We start from the raw sequence: 24,864 nt of genomic DNA on the forward strand, positions 1-24,864 counted from the left end.
AAACTGGTGCATTGGGCTACGGCATGGCTGGCGCTAGCACCACAGTGATTGCATATGCACCAAAGCCCACCGCTGGGCCTAGCTTCCACTACATCTATAATACAACAGATAGTTTATCCCACTCCAAGTCTTTTTAGAGCCCCTACAGATTTGTGAAGATTAGTTTTTTCACAAATATCTATTAAGATTGTTCATCACTAAAGCTGGCCATACACATTATGATTTTTCTCTCCCTTACAACCAATGTTAGTGCAATCTGACAAATCTGTCAAATTATTGTAAGGTTAGTGGGCACCGTACAATCGTACATCTAGTGGTTTTTCATCCGATATCGTTCAAAAATCAATCGGGCAGGTTTGAAAACATTGGTCATTAACTATGGCATTTACCAATTGTCCAACTGTTTGCAGGGCCAAGCAGGTAGTTTTCCTAGCTTTAGATAGACAATATCGCTTGAAATGGTCATTTTCGTTGATGGACAAATCGTAATTTTAAACAATCATTTCAGCATTGGTCAGCTTGGTCCTACGATAATGAAAAAATCTTTTATGGCCAGGTTAAGTCGCCATTGGGTGCCCTGCCCCCCTCGGGCCACAGCAGTTAAGATTTTAGCAAGAGAATAGAAGAAGAGGAATCTTAGGGCAGCTTGTACAACTGATGGGGTTCGTACTTTTGTGGAAAAAAAACTCACAAACAACACAAAAAAAGTTGTGGTTTTTTTTATTTTAGGAGGGATATACAAAAAATTGTGTTTTCCGGCAATTTTAGAGCCCAGTTCACACAAGCTTTACACCATGAGCTGGCAGCGCACAGGTGACGGGGCATGGGGTATTTATAACATAATTTAAGTTCAATGTTGTGTTATTGAATAGGAGTCTTGCGCTAGTTGGACCAAAGTGGTCCATGCCCCACCTCTTTCCCACACAGTCTCCATTTAAAATATGCCAGCTGAAGCCACTTGCCAGCAACCTGCTAGACAATGAAAACCCAGTTGGTGTGCTGACTCCCTAGCAACAATGTAGCAATGCAACAATTGCTGTGGGAAGAGAAATTATCCGAAAATTGGGCTCTGAATGGTTTGCCCCTCCCACCCTTATCTTGCCAACAGTCCTATTTTACCAATGAGAGATCATAATGCTGTGGCAAAGCAGGTGTGGCTCTCACAGAAGTAGGTCTATGGCAGATTAGGGGAGATTGGGGAGATAAGACACATATACCTGGGCATGGCCAAATATTAACAAAATTGTATCTAGGGATACTGACAAGTATGATCTAATTGCCCTACTAGGTCCCCTAAAGCTATTCTTGGGTGCCCATCATTTCATCTCTTCCAATATTAAATCTATCTAGACATAAAAGGTTTAACATGATGAACATGTGTTTTTTTACCTAATTTTCTGTATTACTATGTAAAAAGAACCAGGCAGGGCCATCATCAGTAATTGTAGAGCCCCATGCTGGTATGTTAGTTGGGCTCCCCCCACCAGGAGCCACTTGTCATTGAGCCCTGCTGACAATTAGAATGTTTGCGCCTGGCACACATTTTGCCACGGGTCTTTCCTGGCCACACACCAAAAACACTGCCAATAATCCACCCAACCTGCCCCCACTGCTTGCAGGCCACACCCCATTCGTGGCCTGTATTTTCTTCTTGTCTCATGGGACCCCAAACTAAAGTACCTCCTGCTGCTGCTGCCCTGGAAACATGATATAATTAAAGCGGAGATCATGGTCCTGATGTAGTGTTTTTCCTTTTGAGCTTGTTTAGGTGAATTATTTTGCTCTTTCCCTTGCCCTGAGCCCGATTCCAGTAAACATTGCTTGCACTGCAGATGTGTTATGCATATAGTTTTAATCAGAGTAAGCCTGGTTGTTAGTTATTGTATCAGTCAATACTAAATCTGCCAGTAGATGAGCAGCTTTAATCACATATTTGTAAGGCACAGATAGCACTGAGTGGAGTGCTTTGTTTTCTAATGCAAACAGTGGGTTATAGGGAGATAAATATATCAATTTTTGTGCATCTGAAAGGTTGCAAATATGTTGACTATTTGAAAAATGTCCACTTTTTCGGGTGTAAACAAATATTTGAAAAGTTGAAATAGGAATATGTATTTCCATTGGTGTCATTTCTCCACACACCGCACCTGCTGTTGGACATAGTTGACTCAGATTTCTTTAGTCTCTGTTTGGTTCGTTTATAAAGGGCTATGGCACGTTACATTCTTTATTTTTGTTTGGGGCTATTTTTATGCACCTGGGACAAATAAGACACAGCAAAACACAATACATCTGCATCTATAGAAGAACAGCTGACTTCAGTACAATATCATAAGCCTCTTGGGTAACCTTTGTATCAGTAGAGTTGAGAGTATGTACGTTGTTTACAGCAGCGGGAGCTTCAGTAGGACTCTGATCTTTTGCTTCTGTTGAACTTTTAGTTTCGGGACAGCTATTTTAAAAAAATCACTAAACTAGGAGTTATGAAAGAAAAAAATAAATAATCAGTGCATAGTGACTTTCAGGCCCTCATAGCTTTAGGGTCCAGTGTTTTTTTAAGGTTTGTATGTGCATGTATATTGCTCATTAGGGACATGCACTGTTGAATTCCCACATGAACAGGAGATGTGGAGGGAGTTCATTTGCGACGTATGGGCAGAGATCATGATAAATACAACTTAAGCAAAACCCACTCAACATGCAATCTCTAGCAGCATGGAAAAGCCTCACTATCACGAACCTTGCCAAGCTCAGGCTTACTGTTCATATTGATATCTTTGGCTAAGACTGGAAAAAAATGTTTCTTTGGAGCTGGTCTAACTGAAGCCTACAGTACTTTTCCACTTGGGAAATGGTAAACTTGGAACAGCACAGAGTGGCAAGCCCCATTCCCACATGTGTAGTCATTTAACTTTCATGTAAGTCCTTGTCTATGCCTTTTCACACCATATAATTCTCATTATACCACATATAGATTAGACACAATGTATATGATGAAAGAAGGTAGCTACTTTCTTTACATGCTTATTATATGCCAACCAAGCCTTAACTTTCACCTAACCATAAACTTTATAGAGTTTGGATGTGGGGTGTTCTGGGATCCAGTCAAAGGGAAGGATTATGGGGCATTTTGAATAGACTGCAGAGTATTCATTTCAGGGAAAAGCATCTTCTTTATGTAGGTCAGTTGGAGGAACCAGTTGATAATAAAATATATCTCTTTGTGTCTGTGATTCTCCCCATTTTCAGCAGCATTCAGAAACATACCACCGTAATTTGTACTTAATTTAAGGCATATCCCACCAAAGAACATACTTGGCCAGCAGATAGAGTATGTGACAATACCAGTGCACCCCGTCACTCAGGTCTAAATCTGGGAGCATTGAAGCTATGCCTTTAAAGAGTCTAAGTGGGGCCAAAGATGCATGTGCCAGAGTGTGTGACTCCACAGTAGCGTAGCAGGATGTTAGCACCCCATCCACAAGTAAGGTTCCATGTTCTGTCATGGGGGCATATACACCAGTTTGTTCCTCTACAGATACCCTCACAACCTTAGAAGGTTGCAGCTGAGTGCCATTCACATAGATTTGAACCAGGTCTCCTATCTGAACTCTGTAAGCAAAAGTTGGTAGAAATCCTGCTGATAAGCTTCTTTTTATAAACAACAAATGATTGGGTGTAACAAGGAGCTTGGATGTGTGCCCCTCAGCTTCAATCAGCACAAACGTAGCTGTTTTATATAGATCCCTGTGCAAGAAGAGCAGAACCACTGAAGGGATCAACTGGCCTGTTTCATCTGTAGTGAAGACAGTGTCGCCAAGCTGCAGTTCAGACAGAGACTTTTTCTCACCGCTCGCCATCATAACCATAGCTGTTCCAGGAAAACAGCCACCAGATCGGACACCCAGTGAGTTATCTGGAAAAGAAAATAACCATATCTAAGTGTTATAAAAACTGGCCATTTGCAGCACTGATATAAGTCTCACAGAGCAGTCCATGCCATGTCGTCCTGAAGAGCCACTAACAGATGCCCACTTTTTGCTCACAAGCCCATTACAGTAAATCATTTGGGCCCCATGTGATGACAGTACTACATAAAACATGGAGGAGATTTACCTAACAGCAGCTAAGTAACATTAACCAATTACAATAGGTTTAACTATAATAATGTCCATAGCAAAGATAACCAAAGCAGGCAAATAATCAGTGGCTTTCTACTACTGTTCCTATGCTTTTATTGATATTTATTATCATAATATCATTTTAGTTAAAGGAAAACTATACCCCCAGAATGAATACTTAACCAACAGATAGTTTATATTATGTTAAATGACCTATTAAACAATCTCACCAAACTGGAATACATATCAGTAAATATTGCCCTTTTACATCCTTTCCCTTGAGCCCCCATTTAGTGATGGGCTGTGTGCTCCCTCAGAGATCAGCTGACAGGAAATAATGCAGCTCTAACTGTAACAGAAAGAAGGCAGAACTCTGTCCATTCATTGGCTGATATGGCCTAGCATGTATGTGTGCCTTGGCTTGTTTGTATTCACTGTGAATCATATGATCCCAGAGGGCGGCCCTTAATTCTTAAAATGGCAATTTTCTATTTATGATTACCCAATAGCACATACTACTAAAAAAGTATATTTTATGTAAATGGTTTATTTAGATGAAGCAGGGTTTTACATATGAGCCTGTTTATGCAATATATTTTTCTAGGGGTCTACATTGTTTGGGGGTATAGTTTTCCTTTGTCAAATTTCCTTAAAATGTATAAATGGAGTTACAATGTGGCAGTTTAATCTGTTCGACTACATCCCATGCACTGAATGAAATGCTTGAGAGTTCCTGACAAGCAGAGTTCCTTGTGAGCAAAGAGCATGTGCTGTTACAGGCTGGGGTGAAGCACATTCCACTACTATCATGTAGGCCAGGAAGCTGTAGTAAAATGCACTGTGCCAGAAGGTAGCCTTAGCCTGGAAGTATTGCCTCAGAAAGGAGAGGCTCTATTTAACTATAATTGTAATACTGTGCTCCTCATACTATTGTACCTGCTTTCACAGAGACATGGATGTGTGCTTTGGATTCATAATACACCCAGTCAAAGCCAGCTTCCACTGCCAGGCGTGCCAACATGCCATATTTGCTCCTGTCTCGGTCAGATGTTGTAATGTCCAATGCGCGCCCTTCATAATGCAGAGAGTCATGAGCATGGTGTCCATCCTCGTCCCAGCCCTCGGTAACCCGGAGCTTCACGCCTGGCCACATGTTCATCACAGAGATAGCCAAGGCATTGACTCTGTCTTTACAGCGCTGTAACCAGGAGACAATCAGGAGTGAGTACAGTCTGTGTTGCACAAATGAGTAAGTCTATAATATATCCACTTTAGCAATGTAGGGCTCTACATGTTAGCACACAAGGTTCTACCAATACTTCTTTGCACATACACAGAAGGATAATCTAATGGAGCTTTTTAAAGTCAACACTGGAGAACTGGCCAGCAGCACAATATCTACTGTTAGATCACAATTTACCCTGTGGGCACCACAGGAAAATAAACCCTATGAACATGAGCCATACACAATGAATGCATCACATGGATCAGTAGAACACATGCATGGCTAAAGCAAGTACTATCTTTTGAACTAAGATAACTACAGATAAGAGAATCATTGCTTTTTTACTCAGCAAAGCCACTATTATATAGTTTCTAATGGTACTGAAATAAGCCTTCAATAAAATGTGATTGTACCGACCTGGACTTAATTTTAAACCAGTGCTAACTGACCCACAGCCTGTCAGTTTGCACTTATGCCTATGGCACTCTTGCCCTAACCCAATAAGAATCAGACATCACAGTACTTTACAGTATTTTACTTCAACATTTCTTAAATGATCCATCGTAAAACCCTATAGCAATTTCTACGAGCACCTAAAACTTTAATAGGTGGAATTGTCCCTGCTCATTGTTACTATACACCCTTAAATCTAAGACATGCTAAGACATGGCAGTTCAATAAAACACGTGGTTTTAAATTTAGGGGTCCCCAAAATATGACTACCTAAAATATGTTGAGAAGGCAGTTTCAATGGTAAAATGGCACAAATGTATTTCCTTACTGTAGCCCTAACCCCATATGTAATAAAAGGCACTATGTTTGACCAGAAGCAGTAACCAATAGCCACGAATAAGATGTTTACTTTTAAAAACGTGACTAGTAAATGCTTCCTGTTGATTGGTTGCTATGGGTTATTGCTCCTGGGCAAACTTAGTGCCTTTTATTACATATACTCAGCAGTAACAAAGCGATTATCCTAGAGATGATATTGGGTAGCAGCACGGTTTTTACTACTGCAGTGTTACTGATTATTTTTTCTTCCTTGTGGCTGATGTATTATAAAACATGCATAATTTTATAAAAATCATGAATCCATGATATCCATAAAAAATATTGTTTCTCCCTAGTCCTCTAATGCCCCCATGGTTTCTTTCCCCTTCCCCCTTGTGTTTTTTCTTCAGACAATGTGTGTTTTTATCTAGCCATCGGCTAGGTGGTTACATTTTATAGCTGTATCCAGTTTTAGAAAATATTGTGCCCAAGTCCCTTCATTCCCTCTCCTCCCCACACAGCACCCACGGGCACAGCCAATTATCTCTGGTATGCCAGCTCGGCAGGCAGTGCCCTGGGACATTCCTGCGTCTGTCTGAATCTATCCACTGGCACTGAGAGACTTCATAAGAACTGGATTTTGCACAATTCTAACAGCGATCACAGAGCCTTCCATTTTGCCATGCAATGCCTTATTCAGTCTGCTCCCATTATCTCATAAACTGCAGCTCTCAGGCAAATGGGTGCTCTGAAATAGGCTTGTGGTTTATGGTGTTCCCTAAAGGTTCTAGTACATCTTCCTCCATTGCTATTCATTTAACAATGAATACCAATGGCCACTCTATGTTCATCTGGCCAGACCCCCCCTTGCCTCTAAACCACAGGGCTTATTTACAAATGCAAGCGCAAAAACTGCATTTTTTTTGCACAAAAATGGTAACGTTTGTCAAGAAACAATGAAATATTACACAAGTAGAGTCAGTAATACCTTCAGAGGAGCTTAAAGAGACCTACAGATAAAGCTTCTAAAGAACCGCTGGTGGGGTTTAACATTCATAGAAATTCTCCAGATTATTTCAGCTACAAAAAAGTAACACACGAAGCAGAGGCTGTAAATGTTGCGTCCCTGGATTGTTACATTCAGGATCTACTAGTGATAACTTTGTTTAGATTATAATTAAAAGGTACACACAATGTTTCTTTCATTCCGCTCCTCCATATTTCCCTCCATTTGCTCATTCGGAAAGTTATGCATGCCTTGGCACATTACCAGAACTTTGGTTTAAACAGACATTAAAAATTCTGCATCAAAACCCGAGCTGATAAGAAAATAACTAAGTGAAACAAGGCAGGCATATTCTGTTACAATAAAAGCTATAACCTGTCATTTAACCCTTTAGGTGCAGCACAGATGATGAACTGTGCTAGTCACTTTTCCTTGTGGAAGTCCTCAGCCACTGAACCAAAAAATGATTAAAAGCTGGAACCTAATAAAACCCTTCAGCAATGCATTTTATCACATGTGGCTGCCAACTGAGGCCTCCAACCCTCTGATTGTCTGTTACCATTGCCCTAATTCCTTATTCCTTGCTGAGTAATGGAGCCATGATACAGGGAAATGGCACCTGTCAATAATGCACAAGGTTAATTATCCTGTTAATCAGTGCTAATACTGGAAATAACCTAGCTCTTCAAGCAGATAATCACCACTAACTTTAACTACACAGACTTGCAAGGAGGAAGCCGGTGCATTACATCCTGTGCAGCTGGTTTGTGCATGACTACTCATTTTTATACATAAGTGTCATAGCGGCTATAAATCGAGTGCAAGCCCTTTAACAACCATTTTAATAGTTCATCCATGGGAATGCAAACAGCAATGAGGAATTCTAGTTATGCTTTATTTAGTAAACACATTTATTGTTGCAAGTTTTTAAACCCGTGCCACTACAAACCATAACTCCCAGTATTCTCTTCAGTCAGAAATAGCCGAGAGCAAAGCATAGGCACTGGATAATGGGTACAAGTTTATTTTCACTAAAGTAGCTTGCTTGAAAACAATGGGCAAACAGCATGTAACATTTCACGGGTGGACAGAAAATACACAGTTGTACATGCCAAGAGTAATCCCTGCACCCAGCTCTGCCACTCCCAAGAGCCTATAGTGTATGGCTGAATGATTTCACTTTAATAGCTGGTAATTAATTAACCAGAATTTCATGCAAATTTATAGTTTGGAATGCAAAAAATTCTGAACTTTCAAATGCTGCTTCCTGCTGCTCTCCCACTGCTGGCACTTGTCCTGAGACACCCCACACATATGCTGCATCTGTTCTCTTACCCGGCTAGTGCCCTGTGCCAAAGGCAGATAGCCTGGCTCTCTGGGTGCTGAGCTGAACACGTGTTACTGCACAGTGGTGGAACTGGATATTACCGGGCCCCCCTAAAACTTGTAAGGTGAACTATGCTACCATTATATTTTGAAATTGCTCATTAATTAGGGCCCCATAGGGCACACACTTCTTCATCTTTTCATCAGTATTGCTTTGGAATGAACCTACAAAGGTACAACTTGCCTTAACAAACCAATATATAAAATGCTACTTTGGTAAAACAAGATGCCTACAGGGCATTACATTGCTGACAGTTAACCATGTTGCTACGTTAAAAGAATACAGTATTACCCAAAAGGAAATGTAAGTGCATTAAACAATGTTAGTCTAAATAATGGCTTGCTAATATAATCCATGCATGTGGATCAATAATATCTGTATATAAAAGAAAAAAAGTCTAATAATAAATAAGACACCTCTTTCTTTAAAGGGGATCTATTACCCCAGTTCTTATACAGGACTGACTGTGAACGTAGTCTTCTGCCTACCCCTAGTTCCGGCCCTGCGCACTTGCTAAAAAGCCATCCAACCCCTTCTTGAAGCTATATAATGTATCAGCCAGTACAACTGATTCGGGGAGGGAATTCCACAACTTCACAGCTCTCACATTAAAAAATCCTTTCTGAATATTTAAATGGAACCTCCTTTCTTCTCAGAATGGAAGCCCTTGTGTCAGCTGGAAGGATCTACTGGTAAATAAAGCATTAGAGAGATTATTATATAATTATATTATATCCCCTTATATATTTATACATAGTTATCATATCACCCCTTAAACGCATCTTCTCCAGTGTAAACAAACCCATCTTTGCCAGTCTTTCTTCATAACTGAGACTTTCTGTACCCTTTAGAGCAATGGCAGATAGGGAGGTTAGTGGGATGGCATTGCGGGGAGATTAGTCGCCCGGGGTAATGAAGATTTGTCGCAGGGCGACTAAAATAGACAATGCTGATCATTTACTGATAATTGTCTTTATGTGTGTTTTTGTAGAGGCAAATAGTAGCTGCTACTAAGTAGCTCCATGTGTCTTCACTCTTACCAGCTTAGTTGCCCTTCTCTGTACCCTCTCTAATTCAATAATGTCCATTTGGGCACTGGAGACCAAAACTGAATGGCATATTCTATCTGGGGCCTTGTAGCTTTGTCTGGTAAGAGCAGCAAATGATACTGAGGGCACTGGTTTGCCATAGAGCCCATAGGAGCTATAAAGCTATAGAATTGTTCATCATGGACAGGTATGTTCTTTCCGTGCCAAAGGCATATCAGAGCTGTAAGAGCCTGCTTCATTTATAAAGGATTCTAAAATAGAAGCTGCTGTGGGCCAGTAGCCATGGCCATGGCATTCAACATTGCATTGAAAGTGGCACAATACTGCTTTCTATTGTTCTGGGTATGACCTTTCTCTATGGACACAATGTAAATATGTATATAATGGTAATGTTTGCACACACCTGTAACCCATATTCTAATTTTGGTAGTAATGTTGTGTCACATAGGTAGGGCCTGGGTGGTGACAATGCAAAGCATGTGATACCTTGGGGTCAACAACAATGCAAATGCTCAGGGGGAAGCTGGGGAAAATGCAGAGGGCAATGGTGCTAGCGGTGGTCATTATGCAAAGATTTATAGGGTTCTTATATTAGATTTGGTTAGATATTGTTAGAAAACATTTCAGTATATACACATGAAAATATATGTAGTTTGTTTTATAAAGCTGGTGAAGCCTCTGTACAGGGCCCAATGTGGCTGCCAGCCTGTAGCCTCATCAGGGTCACCAGAGATATCATATGGGAATAGGTTCCATCTAAATTTGGCCCTAATTTAGCCATCATGGCTTTAACCCTTTTCTATAGGTTGCCGTAAACTAGAGGAACCCTCTAAATCCTCAGTAATCTTGATGAACATTACAAGTTTTTGATTAATTTTCCTTTTTTTTTTGTTTTTCATCCTGCCGCCCCTTATTTCAGTGCTTTCTCTTCATTTCAGCCTATCCCCTCAACTATATGTACAGCGGCAACATAATCCATGGCACATAAAGTCCCCAACCTTTTAAAAATGTACTTGGGGGTACCAAATATGGGCTTTTATTGGCTATTTGGTAGCCCCTATGTGGACTGGCAGCTTACAGAAGACTCTGTTTGGCAGTACACCTACGTAAGCAAAACTTGCCTCTAAGTCATAAATTCAAAAATAAACACCTTTCTTGAGACCACTGGGAGCAATGTCCAATGTGTTGGTGAGGAACATGTTGCTCCTAAGCCACTGGTATTGTGAAGGTGACACAATGACAGTCTGGCAAGAGGTAACAAAAAATGTTATGCATGTATTGGTTGTTGGAATCTGCACATGTAATCTATTTTTAAACCCAAAAAAGGCCTCTGTGTGTTTTTTTACTCCAAAACATGGGAGTTTTTTTCATTGGCTTTGTAGAAACAGACATAGTTTGTACAAAACACATGAAAATAGATTACTAGTATTAGTTACTCCTAAAGGTGCCTGATGCAGCAGTGCAGTAAGTTAGGGTACAACCTATGAGTCAGATAGGAACTAACAGATATAATTCCATCCTCCCACCCTGTGCTGCTTCACTTTCTTTCTACAAGATGAAATTGCCTTCTGTGAGCAGAAAGGCAGAAGTGCAGAGCACTGGTGGCTGTTGATTTTTCATCGTTATTCTGTTGCACAATAATGGTCTTTGTGCTAATCTGTGATTTTCTGCGCGAGCCACAGGTTTTGTCCTTTGGGTTCTTAGCTGCGTTTCACACATCCTCTCCCGCCCTCACTTGTACATTCAGTGATGCGGATGCTGACCCTCTGCCCCCAGTGCCAAGGCCCATAAAAACAAAACTGCAGATCTCAGGATTCTGAAACTGAGGAGGCATTCACTACAAAGGAAAAGGGGGACATACGAAATGAGAAATGGCACAAGTGAACTAATCCCGGCAATAGGGTGATATGTTCAGTGCTGTATTGAATCATTTCCTAATCTATAACTGCACCTTTAAGAATGTTGATGTAGGAAAAAGGTCTACATGTGGAATGGTCCTTGGACTTGTTGCCAAGCCCAAACAATAACCATTTTCCGTCCTCCAAATGACTTAACAGGGTGAGAATTTGCCAGCACAGAGTTCAGAAGCAACATACCAACAAGCTCTCTAGCCTGCGCCCACAAAGGAGCTTTTCAGAGACGTCACTGCTGTTAGAAACGGGGGCAAACAAGAAAAGGGCAACGTGGGACTGCGGAGATTTCTGTGCCCTGTGTGCATCCTCTCCCTCTCCCCTTACTCCCCAACAGGCACAAATGATTCCTTGTGGGATAAATCTACTTTACTAACCTGAACTTCCTCACCCTGGGAAAATGCATCATCATCCTAAATGCCCACAACACTGCATTCCCCTCATCAACTCACAGCATAGTTACACATTGCTTTGCCAGTCAGATATAGGGATTGCGCCAGAGTGAGTCGGACAAGCACATGACATATTGCCCATTTCATTGTAGCAAATAAAGAGTTATAGCAGCACTCTTTTTGGCTAACAACCACCTTTATTTGATAAACAGTTTGCAGCAGTGTTTCAGATTCTTCACCTCTGCAACAAAACCACACCCTGGTTCCATAGCTTGTCTACAAGCACCATCAATGTGCCAGCATCTAGTGGAAAGCCTTCCCAGAAGAATACAGGCAGCAAGTAAAGCAGTAAAGGGTTTGGGAATGAGGTATTAGAAATGCTTTTAGTAATATAGTCTGTTTGTATATATATAGGGAATGTATGCTGTTTTCAGTGTGGAATATACAGTGAGTGCCTATAATTTGTCATTTATTTTTATTGACCAAGGCTGCCACCTTCTCTGCAATAAAATTCTGGCCCTACCACACTTGTTAGCTTTCTTTCCATTATCATGGCATCAATTTATCCTGGGCAGATGGCAACCGTGATTTTGGCATGGAATGTGTTTATAGAGTGTCCGTTTATACAGTTTGAATAAAGCCTCTTTGCACAAAGTTTGGGGCTCACAACCCTATTAGATCTGTAAATCCTCTTCCATGTCAGCTTTCCCTGTTTGTTTTCCCAAGCTGTAATATTATGCCTCTGAACTTCTTCCTGATATATTTGGCTACTATTATAGTGGCAACTGTTTAATGTCTTTAGAGAGAATGCACTGCTAAAGGTGAGGTCTCACCTGTCACCTATAAAATGGCAATATAACTTGCCTCTTTCTGCTGTAAATACAACTTCCTATACAACATGGTGTTGTTTGCTTTTCCCATGGGTTTACAACACTACTTGCTTGCTTTCAATTTATGTTTCCTTCTTCTCTCTGCTATACTATTGTGAAGTGAAAATTACCATTCAATCTGTATTCTGCATGTGAATTCCAGTGGCCCATATGCATCTCTTTGCAGTTTACTGGCATAAATTCAAGTATCTGTGCTCTAATCCATTCATACCCTTTGTACTATATCAGTGCTGTCCCCCACAGATCTGATGTGGTTTCAAGTGATTGTAACAGGAATGTCCTAGTGGTGCCACTCTACATAGTTGCCATTGGTAGAAAGTAAGTTTACCATTAACTTAAAATACAGTGTTGGACTAGCCTTTTGGGTTACCAGGAAATTTTCAGGTGGGCCCTGTTGCTCACCCAACCATTTACCTTGTATGCCTATACTATGGCCATTCCCCATTTCTATATGAAAACAAAGAGGAGAAATGAAAGGAAGTTTAAATGATAGTAAGTAAGGAGAAACGATTATGAGAATGAAGTGAGTAAAAGAGAAGGAAAATTAGTCTGGAGATTGGGCCTGCAGTCTAAAGCTGGCCATACACGCACAGATAATACCGCACAAAACCTCGTTTCGTACGATATTTGGTGCGTGTATGGCAAGTCGGCCGATATCGCAGGAAGCTGCTGATATTGGTTGACTCGCCGATCGGCCAGGTTAAAAGATTTTGATCAGGCGCCATAAAAGGCGCCTGAGCAAAATCTGCCGTCAGGGCTGAATCGGCAGAAGGAGGTAGAAATCCTATTGTTTCTACCTCCTTATCTGCCATTTCAGCCCTGAACGTTAGTGGCGGATTTAACAAACCATCGGTCGCACGAAAGATCGCAAATCGCCACGTGTGTTGCCACCTTAAGGTTTCCAGGTGGGCCCCTGGAAACCCAGTTTGACACTGCTAAAGTATGTCACAGCCTTCAGTATTCAGCTGTCTTCTGAACTGAAACCACTATCTTCAGTCTGCTACCTTTGAGTAGATTTCTGTTAAAAGGCTGCATTGATGGTCCAGTATCTGGTCAGGGCCCCATTATCTTAATGTTACAGTAGCCCCACACTTTAGGAATCTATGTTGTGCCTCCTAAGTGAGCCAGCCATACAGTTGAATAACTTATGTTTTCTGCCTATTCCACATGAAGCATAATATAGCTTTACAGTACTGCAGTCAGGTACAGTTTATGCTTGGATACATTATTTACTGGTACATTATGATCTATTACTCTAGTTTCTAGGTTACCAAATTGTCTGTCTGCCTCCCTAGGAGGCTGCAAAACAATCTCTAGGGAGCCTAAAAAAACCACATTTTTGTGATATTCATATAAGGTAAAGAGATCCCTGAGCACAAAGTGGGGTGCCTGAGACCAAAATAGTTCTAAAACCACTAAATACCCAGGTTAGTTAGATATGACTTTATAGCAATAAATCCACACTGTTCTGAGCCTTGTGGTACCAAAATATTAGATAATATAATATAAAGATATTATCGTGACTAATACAATTTTTTCGTAAGCATTTTCGTGATATTTGCGATCTTCAGAAATTTTCGTTTCCAATCCGAATTTTTCCCATTCGGGATTCGAACTCATGTTTTGATAAATCTGCCCCCTATTGTTTAAAAATATTAAGAAGTAATTTACAACATGAAGGGCAGGGTACAACCTGCAAAAAAGGACGCGTTCCACCGTGTTTTTCATGCTTTCCATCTTGCCCTTCCTGTAGATGAACTGCCATATGGCTCTTCACTCCAAAACAGGGTTTAGAGTTTGCCTACCCTGCTAAATGCAACACTGCCTGTGTTCAGTAGTGCTGCACTCATACGGACCAATTGTGGGTCAGGTGAAAACCCTCAGATTTTATGGTAATTGTTTTAGCATTCTTACTAGCCCATCTATTGTTCTGATGTGTATATTGACAACAACCTGTGAGAAGAGCAATTATATCATTCAGTAGAGTTGATGAAGAATGCACAATTCTGAGAAAGAAAGGTGTTGGAATAGAGACGGTCCAACATGATCAGGAACCTTCCCAGCCCCCCAGATCTCTGCAGCCACCTTGGACTGAGCTGATAGCTGGGAGGGGAGGGGAGAGAGATCAAGGTGCGTACCTGGAGCAAGAGAATAGAAGGTGGTGTGTGTGTTGGGGGGGTCAGTGTTTTCTGAAGGGGTGGCACATTGTGAGTTCAAGGAGTGCTGCTGGGTCACCTAGAGTTTATCACCCATAAAAAAGAAAAAAATAAATAACACTTCAGAATCCTTGAAATGTCTGCCATTCCACTGGCCTCCGAGGAATGTATGGTAGGGCTCTGTAAAGAGAAGGGACATTCACTATGGCACGATTAAAGCGCTGCACGTTTCTGCCTATGCAATGAAATGCCTAGGCCTAGGGCACCTATCAACAAGCAAACAGAAGGCAGTGTTACTAGTGTGCTGCTTTCTTTATATGGCACTGTCATTGCAGCACAATGTTTCATAGAAATCCCTGCCACAGTGGAACGTATCTCATTCCCATACCTCAGACCCAAAATTTACATGGGGCTATTCCATCAGAAACTTGTGTTTCTATATTATGGGAAAATGCAAGTGAACCCTGAAAGAATCCACACCAACAAAGAGCTATGGCCGGAAATGAACCCAAGAACCCAGCTCTGCGTAGCACATACTGTATACTAACGGCTGCGCAACCATTCTGTCATATAACTAAATCGAAAAACATCGGTATTTGTTCAAGTCATTTTAGATGTATGTGTCTTGCAGTGCAATGTTGTTACCTATAGTTAGGTACCTACCTATGGTAAGTGAGAAAATGGAATTTTAAGTGCAAAGTCTACATGTTCTTGTGGTATAAATGAAGTGAAGCTAATTCCAACAGAGCCAGCATTACACAGTGCACAACTGGTGTATGGAGATTATGTAGTATACATAATTTACAGGGATGCACTGAACCAATTTTTTAGGTTCGGCTGAACCCACCCAGAAAGATTCGGCTGAATCCCGAACCGAATGCAAATTCTAATTAGCATATGCTGATTAGGATCGGAAGGGACGGAAAAAATTTTTCACTGCCCATTTAACCCTTTCCAAATTCTAATTAGCATATGCTAATTTATGCTAATCCGGATTCGGTTCACCCGGGACCGCAGATTCGGCCAAAACCGAATCCTTAAGAAAAAAAGCCGGGATTCGGTGCATCCCTAATAATTTAATATATATATTCACATACAGGTGCACTCCATACTAGGTAAATGCCAGGGTGCTACTGGAAAAAGTAGTTATGTGTGTAGTTATGGGGGGGAGCCAAATATTAGGCGCCCCCAGTGATTGTAATCACTTACCTGATACCGTGGGCCAGTGCTCCTTTTAGCAGAAAACTGTACTGGCTCAGGGTACATGCAAGCAAGTGATCCTCTTCCATCTTCTTTCTACAGAATCCCAGGGCTGATGCATACACAGTAGAGTGAGAAAGCTGGCTTTTTTGTTTAAGTTCTTTTCACTCTACTGCGCATATGCAAGTTGTGAGCAGAAAGAAAGAGGAAAAAAACCCTTGCTCGCATGTACCCAAGGTGCAGTTTTCTGCTAACCGGAGCACTGGCCAGGGGTATCAGGTAAGTGATTACAATTTTTGGGTGGGGGGGTGCCTAACATTTGGTGTTTCACTCATTTGTGCCGTGAAGAAGTTTCTGTGGGCAAATGGTTGGCACAGCATGATAGTAGTACTATATATTGGCGCTAAATGTCTAAAATGAATGTAAGCCCAAGCAGGAGATGTCATGTTGCTTGTCTCAGAAAAGACAGTAGCACGTGTGTATTTGACAGGTAGCTGTGCCATTCTACTAAAGGTATGGGACCTGTTATCCAGAATGCTCGGGACCTGGGATTTTCCGGATAAGGGATCTTTTTGTAATTTGGATCTCCATACCATAAGTATGCTAAAAATCATTTAAATATTGAATAAACCCAATTTTGCCTCCAATAACGATTAATTATATCTCAGTTGGGATCAAGTACAAGGTACTGTTTTATTATTACAGAGAAAAAGGAAATCATTTTTAAAAATTAGAATTATTTGCTTATAATGAAGTCTATGGGAGATTGTCTTTCCGTAATTTGGAACTTTCTGGATAATGGGTTTCCGGATAAGGGATCCTATACCTGTACTAACTTTCTCAGTGGAGGCAATGGATGAGGCATTCCCACTATAAAGATAAAAATGCAAATATGCAGAGAGAGAAATGATGCTCTGTGTACAAAACAAGCTATGTCCTAATTCAGTCAAGTCTAATGAAGGAGAAACAAAGTATATTAACCCTACTTATAAGTGCTCAGACAATATTTAGGGCATGTAGGTTGTAATGTCTAGCTCTTCAACTTGCAGTCCAAAAAGTACTTTTTACTTATAGCTAGATAATAAAGCAGCTACAAAGAATCTTGCTCTGTGAGGTCTTTGAAAGCCTGGCCCAAATAATGCTGCCTGTGAGATGGGACTGAGATTTGCACTCAGTTGATAGAGAGTAGCTTGTCTGTTATGCCTTGCATGTCAAACAAATACACAGACGCCGCAGTCACGAGAAAGCTGTTTCGCCTACAGTTGTCCCCAGATCCCTCAGACTTCCATATTCTCTATATTATTAAGCACTAGGAACAATGTGAACAAGCTAAGCAGCCTTTCTGCAAGTAACCCCTATAAAAGTACTCCAAATAGCAAGGTCTATGCTTCCTTCTTCCAAATATGTTTTTTTTTTGTATTTGATGCTAAGCATGATGGGGCGTTTAGCAACAACAATGCCTATTTGGATAATGCCATGGTAAAGCTATGCACCTCGCTATATCATGTATGGTGGCCATTTGTGTGAAAGTCCAGACCAAGAACATTTTCCAAATCCTGGCCACTGTGTCATTTCATCATTTCAAGTTCATGGCTATATTATTTAATCCACAGGATCACCACCTTCTTTCCCCTGTCCATTTTTCTTTCTACTCCCACAGAACAACTATTGTCTGTATAATTCCCCACAGTTTTTTCTTTCCAGCTTACACTTTCTATTCCTGTGCTGCTAAGGGGATTATTATAGAAAAGCATTCCATCCATTCCTGTCTTTTTTCCAACAATATACTTATGAACTATGTTCCTTATATGTATATAGATGTCAAAATGTGGGCCTTTTCACGCCACTTTAAACAACACTCTAGGGCAAGTGAATTTGATGCCCACTCTGCCCTGCAGCTCTGGGGTTAAAGAAGACCTCCCCATGAGTCATGACAAAGGCTTTCTACCATGGGTGCAGGTCACTGCCTTACACCAGAAGTATTAAACTAGACAACTCGTGCCCTGAGCGGATTTCCTAGTTCCAGTGGGGCTAAAGATTCCACACGCCACCCTGCGCAGCTCACTGCTGACATGACTCGCCACATTCCCAAAGGATCACCAAAAACCTTGATCCTATTTAAAACTGGAATTAGGAGGTACAGTTAGAGGGGGCTGAGTAAAAATGGTGAAGGCGGGCAACAGGAAAGGGGCAAACTATTTTTTCCAACATTATTTATGCTCCTTAATGGTGCAGGTTTGTATGCAGAACTATCCAAATCTTTCAGTCTAGGTTTTACCAATGAATGTAGATTGATGTCTGAGTTTTGACCAAACTGCATGGCCATCTTTGGTGCCTTTCTGCACTAGATTTTGCTAAATATTCATAGTCATAGGCCAGCCACAAAATGCTTCCAAGTACAAGTGAATAGATCAGGGCACTTGAGCCACTCCTGTGTATGTACACTAATATCTACATTGCTTTCTAATTCTTAATCGTGTATGGCCAACTCATTTTGGCTTCTAAAATGGATCATATGCAATTTAATGCCATGTGGAACATTGATTTTCACTTAACTGTAACAGATTCCATAAAGTTATGAGATGCTGCACACAAGCTGATAACTAACCAATCAAACTGTTTTGATCAAAGTCCAAACAGCAGAGTATTGTTTAATATGGCAACACCTATAAATGGAGGTCAAGCAAGCCATGGAATTCCTAGGTCAAAGCATGACTTTTTATAAGCACCAATGAAAGTGAAATGCCAAATGGCTTTTGCATTTTTTGATAAATCACATCTAGTAATACTATATGAGACTTAAAGTTGCCCCTGGAAACTGATCAGTGGTCAGCAATAGAGAAATCCGATGACAGTATTCCTTTAAGGTAGATATCATGATGGAGGCCAGATGGCATAAGTATATTACCAGGTGAAAAAATCTGGGAACCACTGTACAAAGGAATATATGTAGGTTCTTAGCAGAAGGACATCCTTATGCCCCTCTCTACACATTTAGTATGTCCATATTTATCTTTCCATGTGTGTAGGGAGTTTACAGCTTCAAACCTTTCTGATTTATATTTAGATTACGCACCGTTCATATCCCTCAACAGTTACGCCAAAGTGCAAGTCCCACCCATGTTCTTTTTCAGGGCAATAAAATCAGCTATAGACAGACCCTGACTTTCAATTCAGTGGATACAGATTTATAAATATGCCACGTTTTTTCCTGCATTGTACCACACCTCTAATTTAATTACCACCTGTTTGAGCAGTGAAAATCAACAATGTATACTCATACCAATATTCTCACTTCTTAACAAATGAAAATCCCCCTTTAGTTTATTGAAAACCTATTAACAAGCATAGACAATGGACTTAACTGTGAAGCCTATCAGCTTGCCCCAAGCACAGTGCAGTTACGTACAGTCTGCTCGTAGGACCCAATTACCAACAAAAGTATCCACGTCATGTGAAACATGCACAAATGTCTATGGGGCACATGGGGCAGATTTATGGAAATGTGAGATTGGTGCTCACTACAGTAAAAATCCACTGCTCTCTATTAATTCCTATAAGATTTTTAGAGTTGTATTTATCAGTGGCTAAATAATGACCAGAATGGATAACCATATCCACAGGTATCCAGTTAAAAAAATCACAAAAGAAAGGAAAAGATTAGGATTTTACCCCTAGACCTTGTGGTTAAAAAAATATTGGTTAATAAAGTAGAAAGCAAAGCATAAACAGGTAACATAAGCGCTTGCAAATGTATGTTGGGTGACGCACACACACATATATTATATATATATATATATTATAGTAGTCCCATCTCAAATATTTGACGGAGTTATTCAATAAGTTTACCCCCCAATTTGTAATACCGAACTAATACCACCAACAGCAAATCACACGCTAATTTAGGACACTCTGATTGAACTTTTATTTAAAAGGTTGATAGATTGATAAACTGATACTCATTAAAGCCCAATTTAATCAGTTTTGGCTGAGATGGTGGCGCTATGATCAGTTACCAAATAAGTATATCCTGTCGCCTAAGCAGCAGAGCCTTAGCAGTGGCCATTGCACCAGTATTATATTACTGACTGCCATATACACCATTCCACCCTCTGAGCATCCATAAAGTCCCTTTGAACAGGGTGGGAGAGCATGCCGCATCTAGGCTGATGCCAACAGTGCATTCACTGAATTAAGTAGCTATACTGCTAACAAAATATGGGGGGTGGGAGTCACTTTTTAAGCCCAATCAGAGTTTCATAAAGCCAGTGCCATAAGAATGATTAGTGTCTCACTGCATGATGTCACCTTTGGGTCTCTGTTGAACTTCACACAGACATACTAAATGAAAATAAACTGCCAGCTTGTGGAGCATTGGGGGTGGCTGTGCCACCTATCAGAATAAAGATATCTTGGTGGCACAGATATCTCTGTGCCACCGACTCATTCAAAATATCTCTATTAATTATCAGTACATAACCAAAAAGTAAACTGGGTTTGTTTAGTATATGCAACTTTGTCATATGCATCTGATGCTGCTGCACCACTGATTTTTAATAAGCTTTCCATTAACAATAAATTAAAGATAAACTGTGGACGGAGCACAGGAACATCCTTCCATAAAATCTCACTTTTATTCAAACGATTAAAACCATCACTGAGTTAGGCACCCACAGCTTTACGCGTTTCATGGCTTCTCGCCACTTCATCAGAAGCTGTGGGTGCCTAACTCCGTGATGGTTTTAATCATTTGAATAAAAGTGATATTTTATGGAAGGATGTTCCTGTGCTCCATCCACAATTTATCTATATTTCACTGAGTTTTGCCTGGATCGGGGGGCGTGTTTGAGACATTGCAGCACGGAGTACATAGTTGCAGTTCAACCCATCTGGTGAGTGCTCCCCTGTTTTGCTATTTAACAATAAATTAAAGCATTGATGTCTCTGGCTTTTGTCATATTGTCTGGGTCTTTTCCTTCCTCTCTAGAATCAGATTTTGGCTGAATGATGACCCTTCCTGACTTTGTAGATGGATGGAACCTTCTAGCCATGTTCAGCACACACAATGTATTTGCTCGTACTCCTATTAAACTGTAACTAACATGGCTCCCTACAATGTGATACCAATCTAAACACAAACTTTTTGGAATCAAGACAACAGATAAGCCGTTAAGCTATTGTCCCCTGGAAGTTCAGCTATTCCTTGAAGACTGGGGTCAAAGTTCAGAAGGTGTTACTTTAATAAGCAATTTAAAAACAAAATGTTGGATTGTTTTAGTGACATCATACTGGCATAAAAAAATATTAGCACATGCCAAGGCTAAGGTATCACTGCTATTGCCCTTCTGGTCTGTGACCAGGGCATTCCCACACCTGGCAATCCATTAGGAATACTCTCCATAAAGCTGATGCTTGTTGTGATGCCAATACTGTTGTCTTTAAGGAGATCCCAAAGAGTGAAGTTGGCTTTTGCCCAGGTTCAATATGTTTTTTAAAGCAAGCTATTATTGTTCTCAGTTCATCATGCTGGGCACACTGGCCATTTCGCTATTTTTCTCCTATCCTTGTTTCTTTCTGCTAACATCAATGTACTTGCTAAACTGCTTGGGAAAAAGGCAAAGATTTACTGGTCAATGAGCCCCTGAAGATATAAATGACAGGCAAGTCACATACAATGCTTGTGTGATCAGTGGCTGCCAAAACATTTACCTCCTCATAAGAATCAGTATAATTCTACCCCTTACTTGACAGGGAGCATCTACCTTTTCCTTTTAATTACTTGTGTTCGTGATCTTTGACATCACGTTTCATAAACAATATCTTGTTAATTTAACCATTTATAAGGACTCATTAGTACTCTCATAGACATAGCCATCTCTCTACCTCTTGCACTGCTGTGTATTTTCTATTCATGCCCTATCATTGCCATGGTTAACATATAACAGTGAGAAGAGTACATATTAAAGATACCATTATAACCCAGTGTATTTTTTACACCAACAAATTGCATTTTCTGGCCATACATTGGTTGTTCTGCCATGTGGGCAGTCACAAGCAGTGTTCAGTTATAGCTGGCAGTTTGCATACGATATATTCATAAAGATGTGAAATATGATACATTAAATAGTATACTAGAGGTAGGCGACAGATGAGGTAGGTACATAGCGCCCCACCCACTGTTGCACCCATACACGTTGCTCTTCTGCCTCCCCTTAGTTCCAGCCCTGGCAGCAGTGCTAACTTCTAATCCATAATTAGATCCAAAAGAAATTGTCTAAGTGTTTGAATTTTGCATTATGAATAAAAATTCTAAATACATTACTAATTTTCCATTTAAAGTTCCTTGTTAGTGTCACTGCAGTTGAAAGAAGAAATTTTCTGCACTGCTGTTTCTGTCTCTTGAAACAATTTAGCAGTTGCTCAATTGTTGGAGAACTAGCTGCTCTTACAGAAGCAGCAATGCAGAAAGGGACAACAGCTGCTTTCAACTGCATTTAACAATTACTAAAACCACTAGAAGTAAAAAGTTGCTTAGAATGACATTGTATTCCATTAGGAAAACTTTTATTTTTAGTTTTACATCTCCTTGTATTTCCTGGCTAAAAGGGCATAGTTCTCCCTGAATATTACCAGACTGAAGGGATTTCTGTAAGACAAAACTAAGCGAATGCAAAAGTTAATGATTTCCTTTGAGCTCCTGCAAAGCTGCGTTTCCTAGGTCCTGCGTTCTGTTAAGGCTCCACAACTCACAAACACAACACATAAATCTGCCCTTGTGCTACGAAGAAATTCTTCAAATCAGAGTGCCATTAAATTGAAATGATAAAAATGTTATTTCTGAATCTAAAACTCAGTCCATATATAATGACGTCCTCACAACCTGCAGCAAGCAATGAGATCAACTGTAACTGTTACATGCAAAATCTCTGGTATCTGCTAACTCATCAGAAATAAATGGCAAAGTCCTTGATACGGTATTATAGAAATCGGATTTCACAAAGATGATTTGTTGATATCATTTCAATTTTGATATTAACGGAATGCTTTTTTAGTGCTTAATATACAGGAATTCAAATATTGTTCACTTTTTGTGACCGTTTACAGCCCATAATTACTAGCTGAATGTTACCATCATAAAATAAAAAGGTAATTTTACCAAGACCTCTGTGCTGCCCAAGTAAAACCAGTGGTCACAGCACCTAGGCACCCTGCCACTATTCTGTTAATGCATTGCCTGTGGGTAGTCTAACTTGGTTCAGCAATGGCATAGGTACGATTATAAGAAGAAAACTACTGTGGCTCTGTGTGACCTTGGAATGTAACTGTCCAACACACAAACATAAGTGGGCACAATGTGAATGTAGTTTTCACTCTGAAGAAATTGCAGTTAATTAACATTTATTTACAAGATGAGCTGTGTAGGCGGAGGTTAAACACAGATTTGAAAACAATGCTGCAGTTAAGTAAACCTACCTTTGCCTTACGCCTTCCAACAAGTTCACCCCTTCATTCCTACCAAAGCAAGTCCTGGCTATCATCACAGATTGTGATAATGGTGCTGATTTATTATAAGGGCTGTAGTGCAAGTTGTTCTAGCAAGAAAAAGTCACTCTTGACTGCCATGATTTCCCCCCAACCATTCTACGTTTCCCCTCAGCATGCTGTGTGCATATTTGTGTGTCTGTGGGTTGGCTGCTGTGCATTGATATGTGTACATGGGCGACTGATGGGCTAAGGCAGAGGTACTATGCGCACTGTTTCTAACTATAACTTTTTCCACTAATTTAATGGGTGGCATAGAGGCAAATAAAGCAGTAAATGAGCCACTATTAGACCACAGATAGATATACAACATTCCTAGTTGGCTTACCCACCTCAGTCATGAGTCGGTCAGCTCCTGTGTTCTCCTCATCCTTGAAGATGATGTCTGGGTTGTAGTTGGGAACCAACTCAATAAACCTTTCTGAGCCCCGTCGGATCTTGCCCTCTGACTTGCCACTGGCCCCTAGTGTCTTCTCTGGAACATTAGGCACAAACTGCTTGTAACGCAGTGGGACCAGCTTACGCATGTAACGGCGACGGCCAACCGGCCCCCGGCCAGGACCACAACAGCAAACTGGGACCAGGAGGAGCCAGCAGCAGACAGCCAGCGTCAGTATCCGGACTGCTGGCATATCCCCTCTGGTCACTGGTAGCCGGGCATCCCGGTAAAGGCACACGGACCACAGTAGCCAAGGGTGCAAATGGTTAGGTGGGTGTTAGCAAGGCAGCAGCCTTTGTCGAACCTAGGGGTACAGGTATATCACTCCTTTTGCAAAACCCAGGGGTACAGGTGAGGGACTGCCTGCACAGAACCCAGGGGTACAGCTGAGGGACTGCCTGCACAGAACCCAGGGGTACAGATGAGGGACTGCCTGCACAGAACCCAGGGGTACAGATGAGGGACTGCCTGCACAGAACCCAGGGGTACAGATGAGGGACTGCCTGCACAGAACCCAGGGGTACAGCTGAGGGACTGCCTGCACAGAACCCAGGGGTACAGCTGAGGGACTGCCTGCACAGAACCCAGGGGTACAGATGAGGGACTGCCTGCACAGAACCCAGGGGTACAGATGAGGGACTGCCTGCACAGAACCCAGGGGTACAGATGAGGGACTGCCTGCACAGAACCCAGGGGTACAGCTGAGGGACTGCCTGCACAGAACCCAGGGGTACAGATGAGGGACTGCCTGCACAGAACCCAGGGGTACAGATGAG

General features: G+C 41.0%; 1 protein-coding gene across 1 annotated transcript; it reads right to left on the reverse strand.

Annotated features, from left to right (window-relative positions):
* Positions 1-704: 704 nt before the first annotated feature.
* dhh (desert hedgehog) lies at positions 705-24,864 on the reverse strand. The gene is given in 3 exon segments (NM_001097169.1): positions 705-3,916; positions 5,058-5,319; positions 23,982-24,864. Coding segments are annotated over 3 exon segments (1,191 nt in total). The 5' UTR covers positions 24,282-24,864; the 3' UTR covers positions 705-3,287.

Source organism: Xenopus tropicalis, chromosome 2 (assembly GCF_000004195.4).
Source record: "Xenopus tropicalis strain Nigerian chromosome 2, UCB_Xtro_10.0, whole genome shotgun sequence".
In the NCBI taxonomy this organism is placed as follows: Eukaryota; Metazoa; Chordata; class Amphibia; order Anura; family Pipidae; genus Xenopus; species Xenopus tropicalis.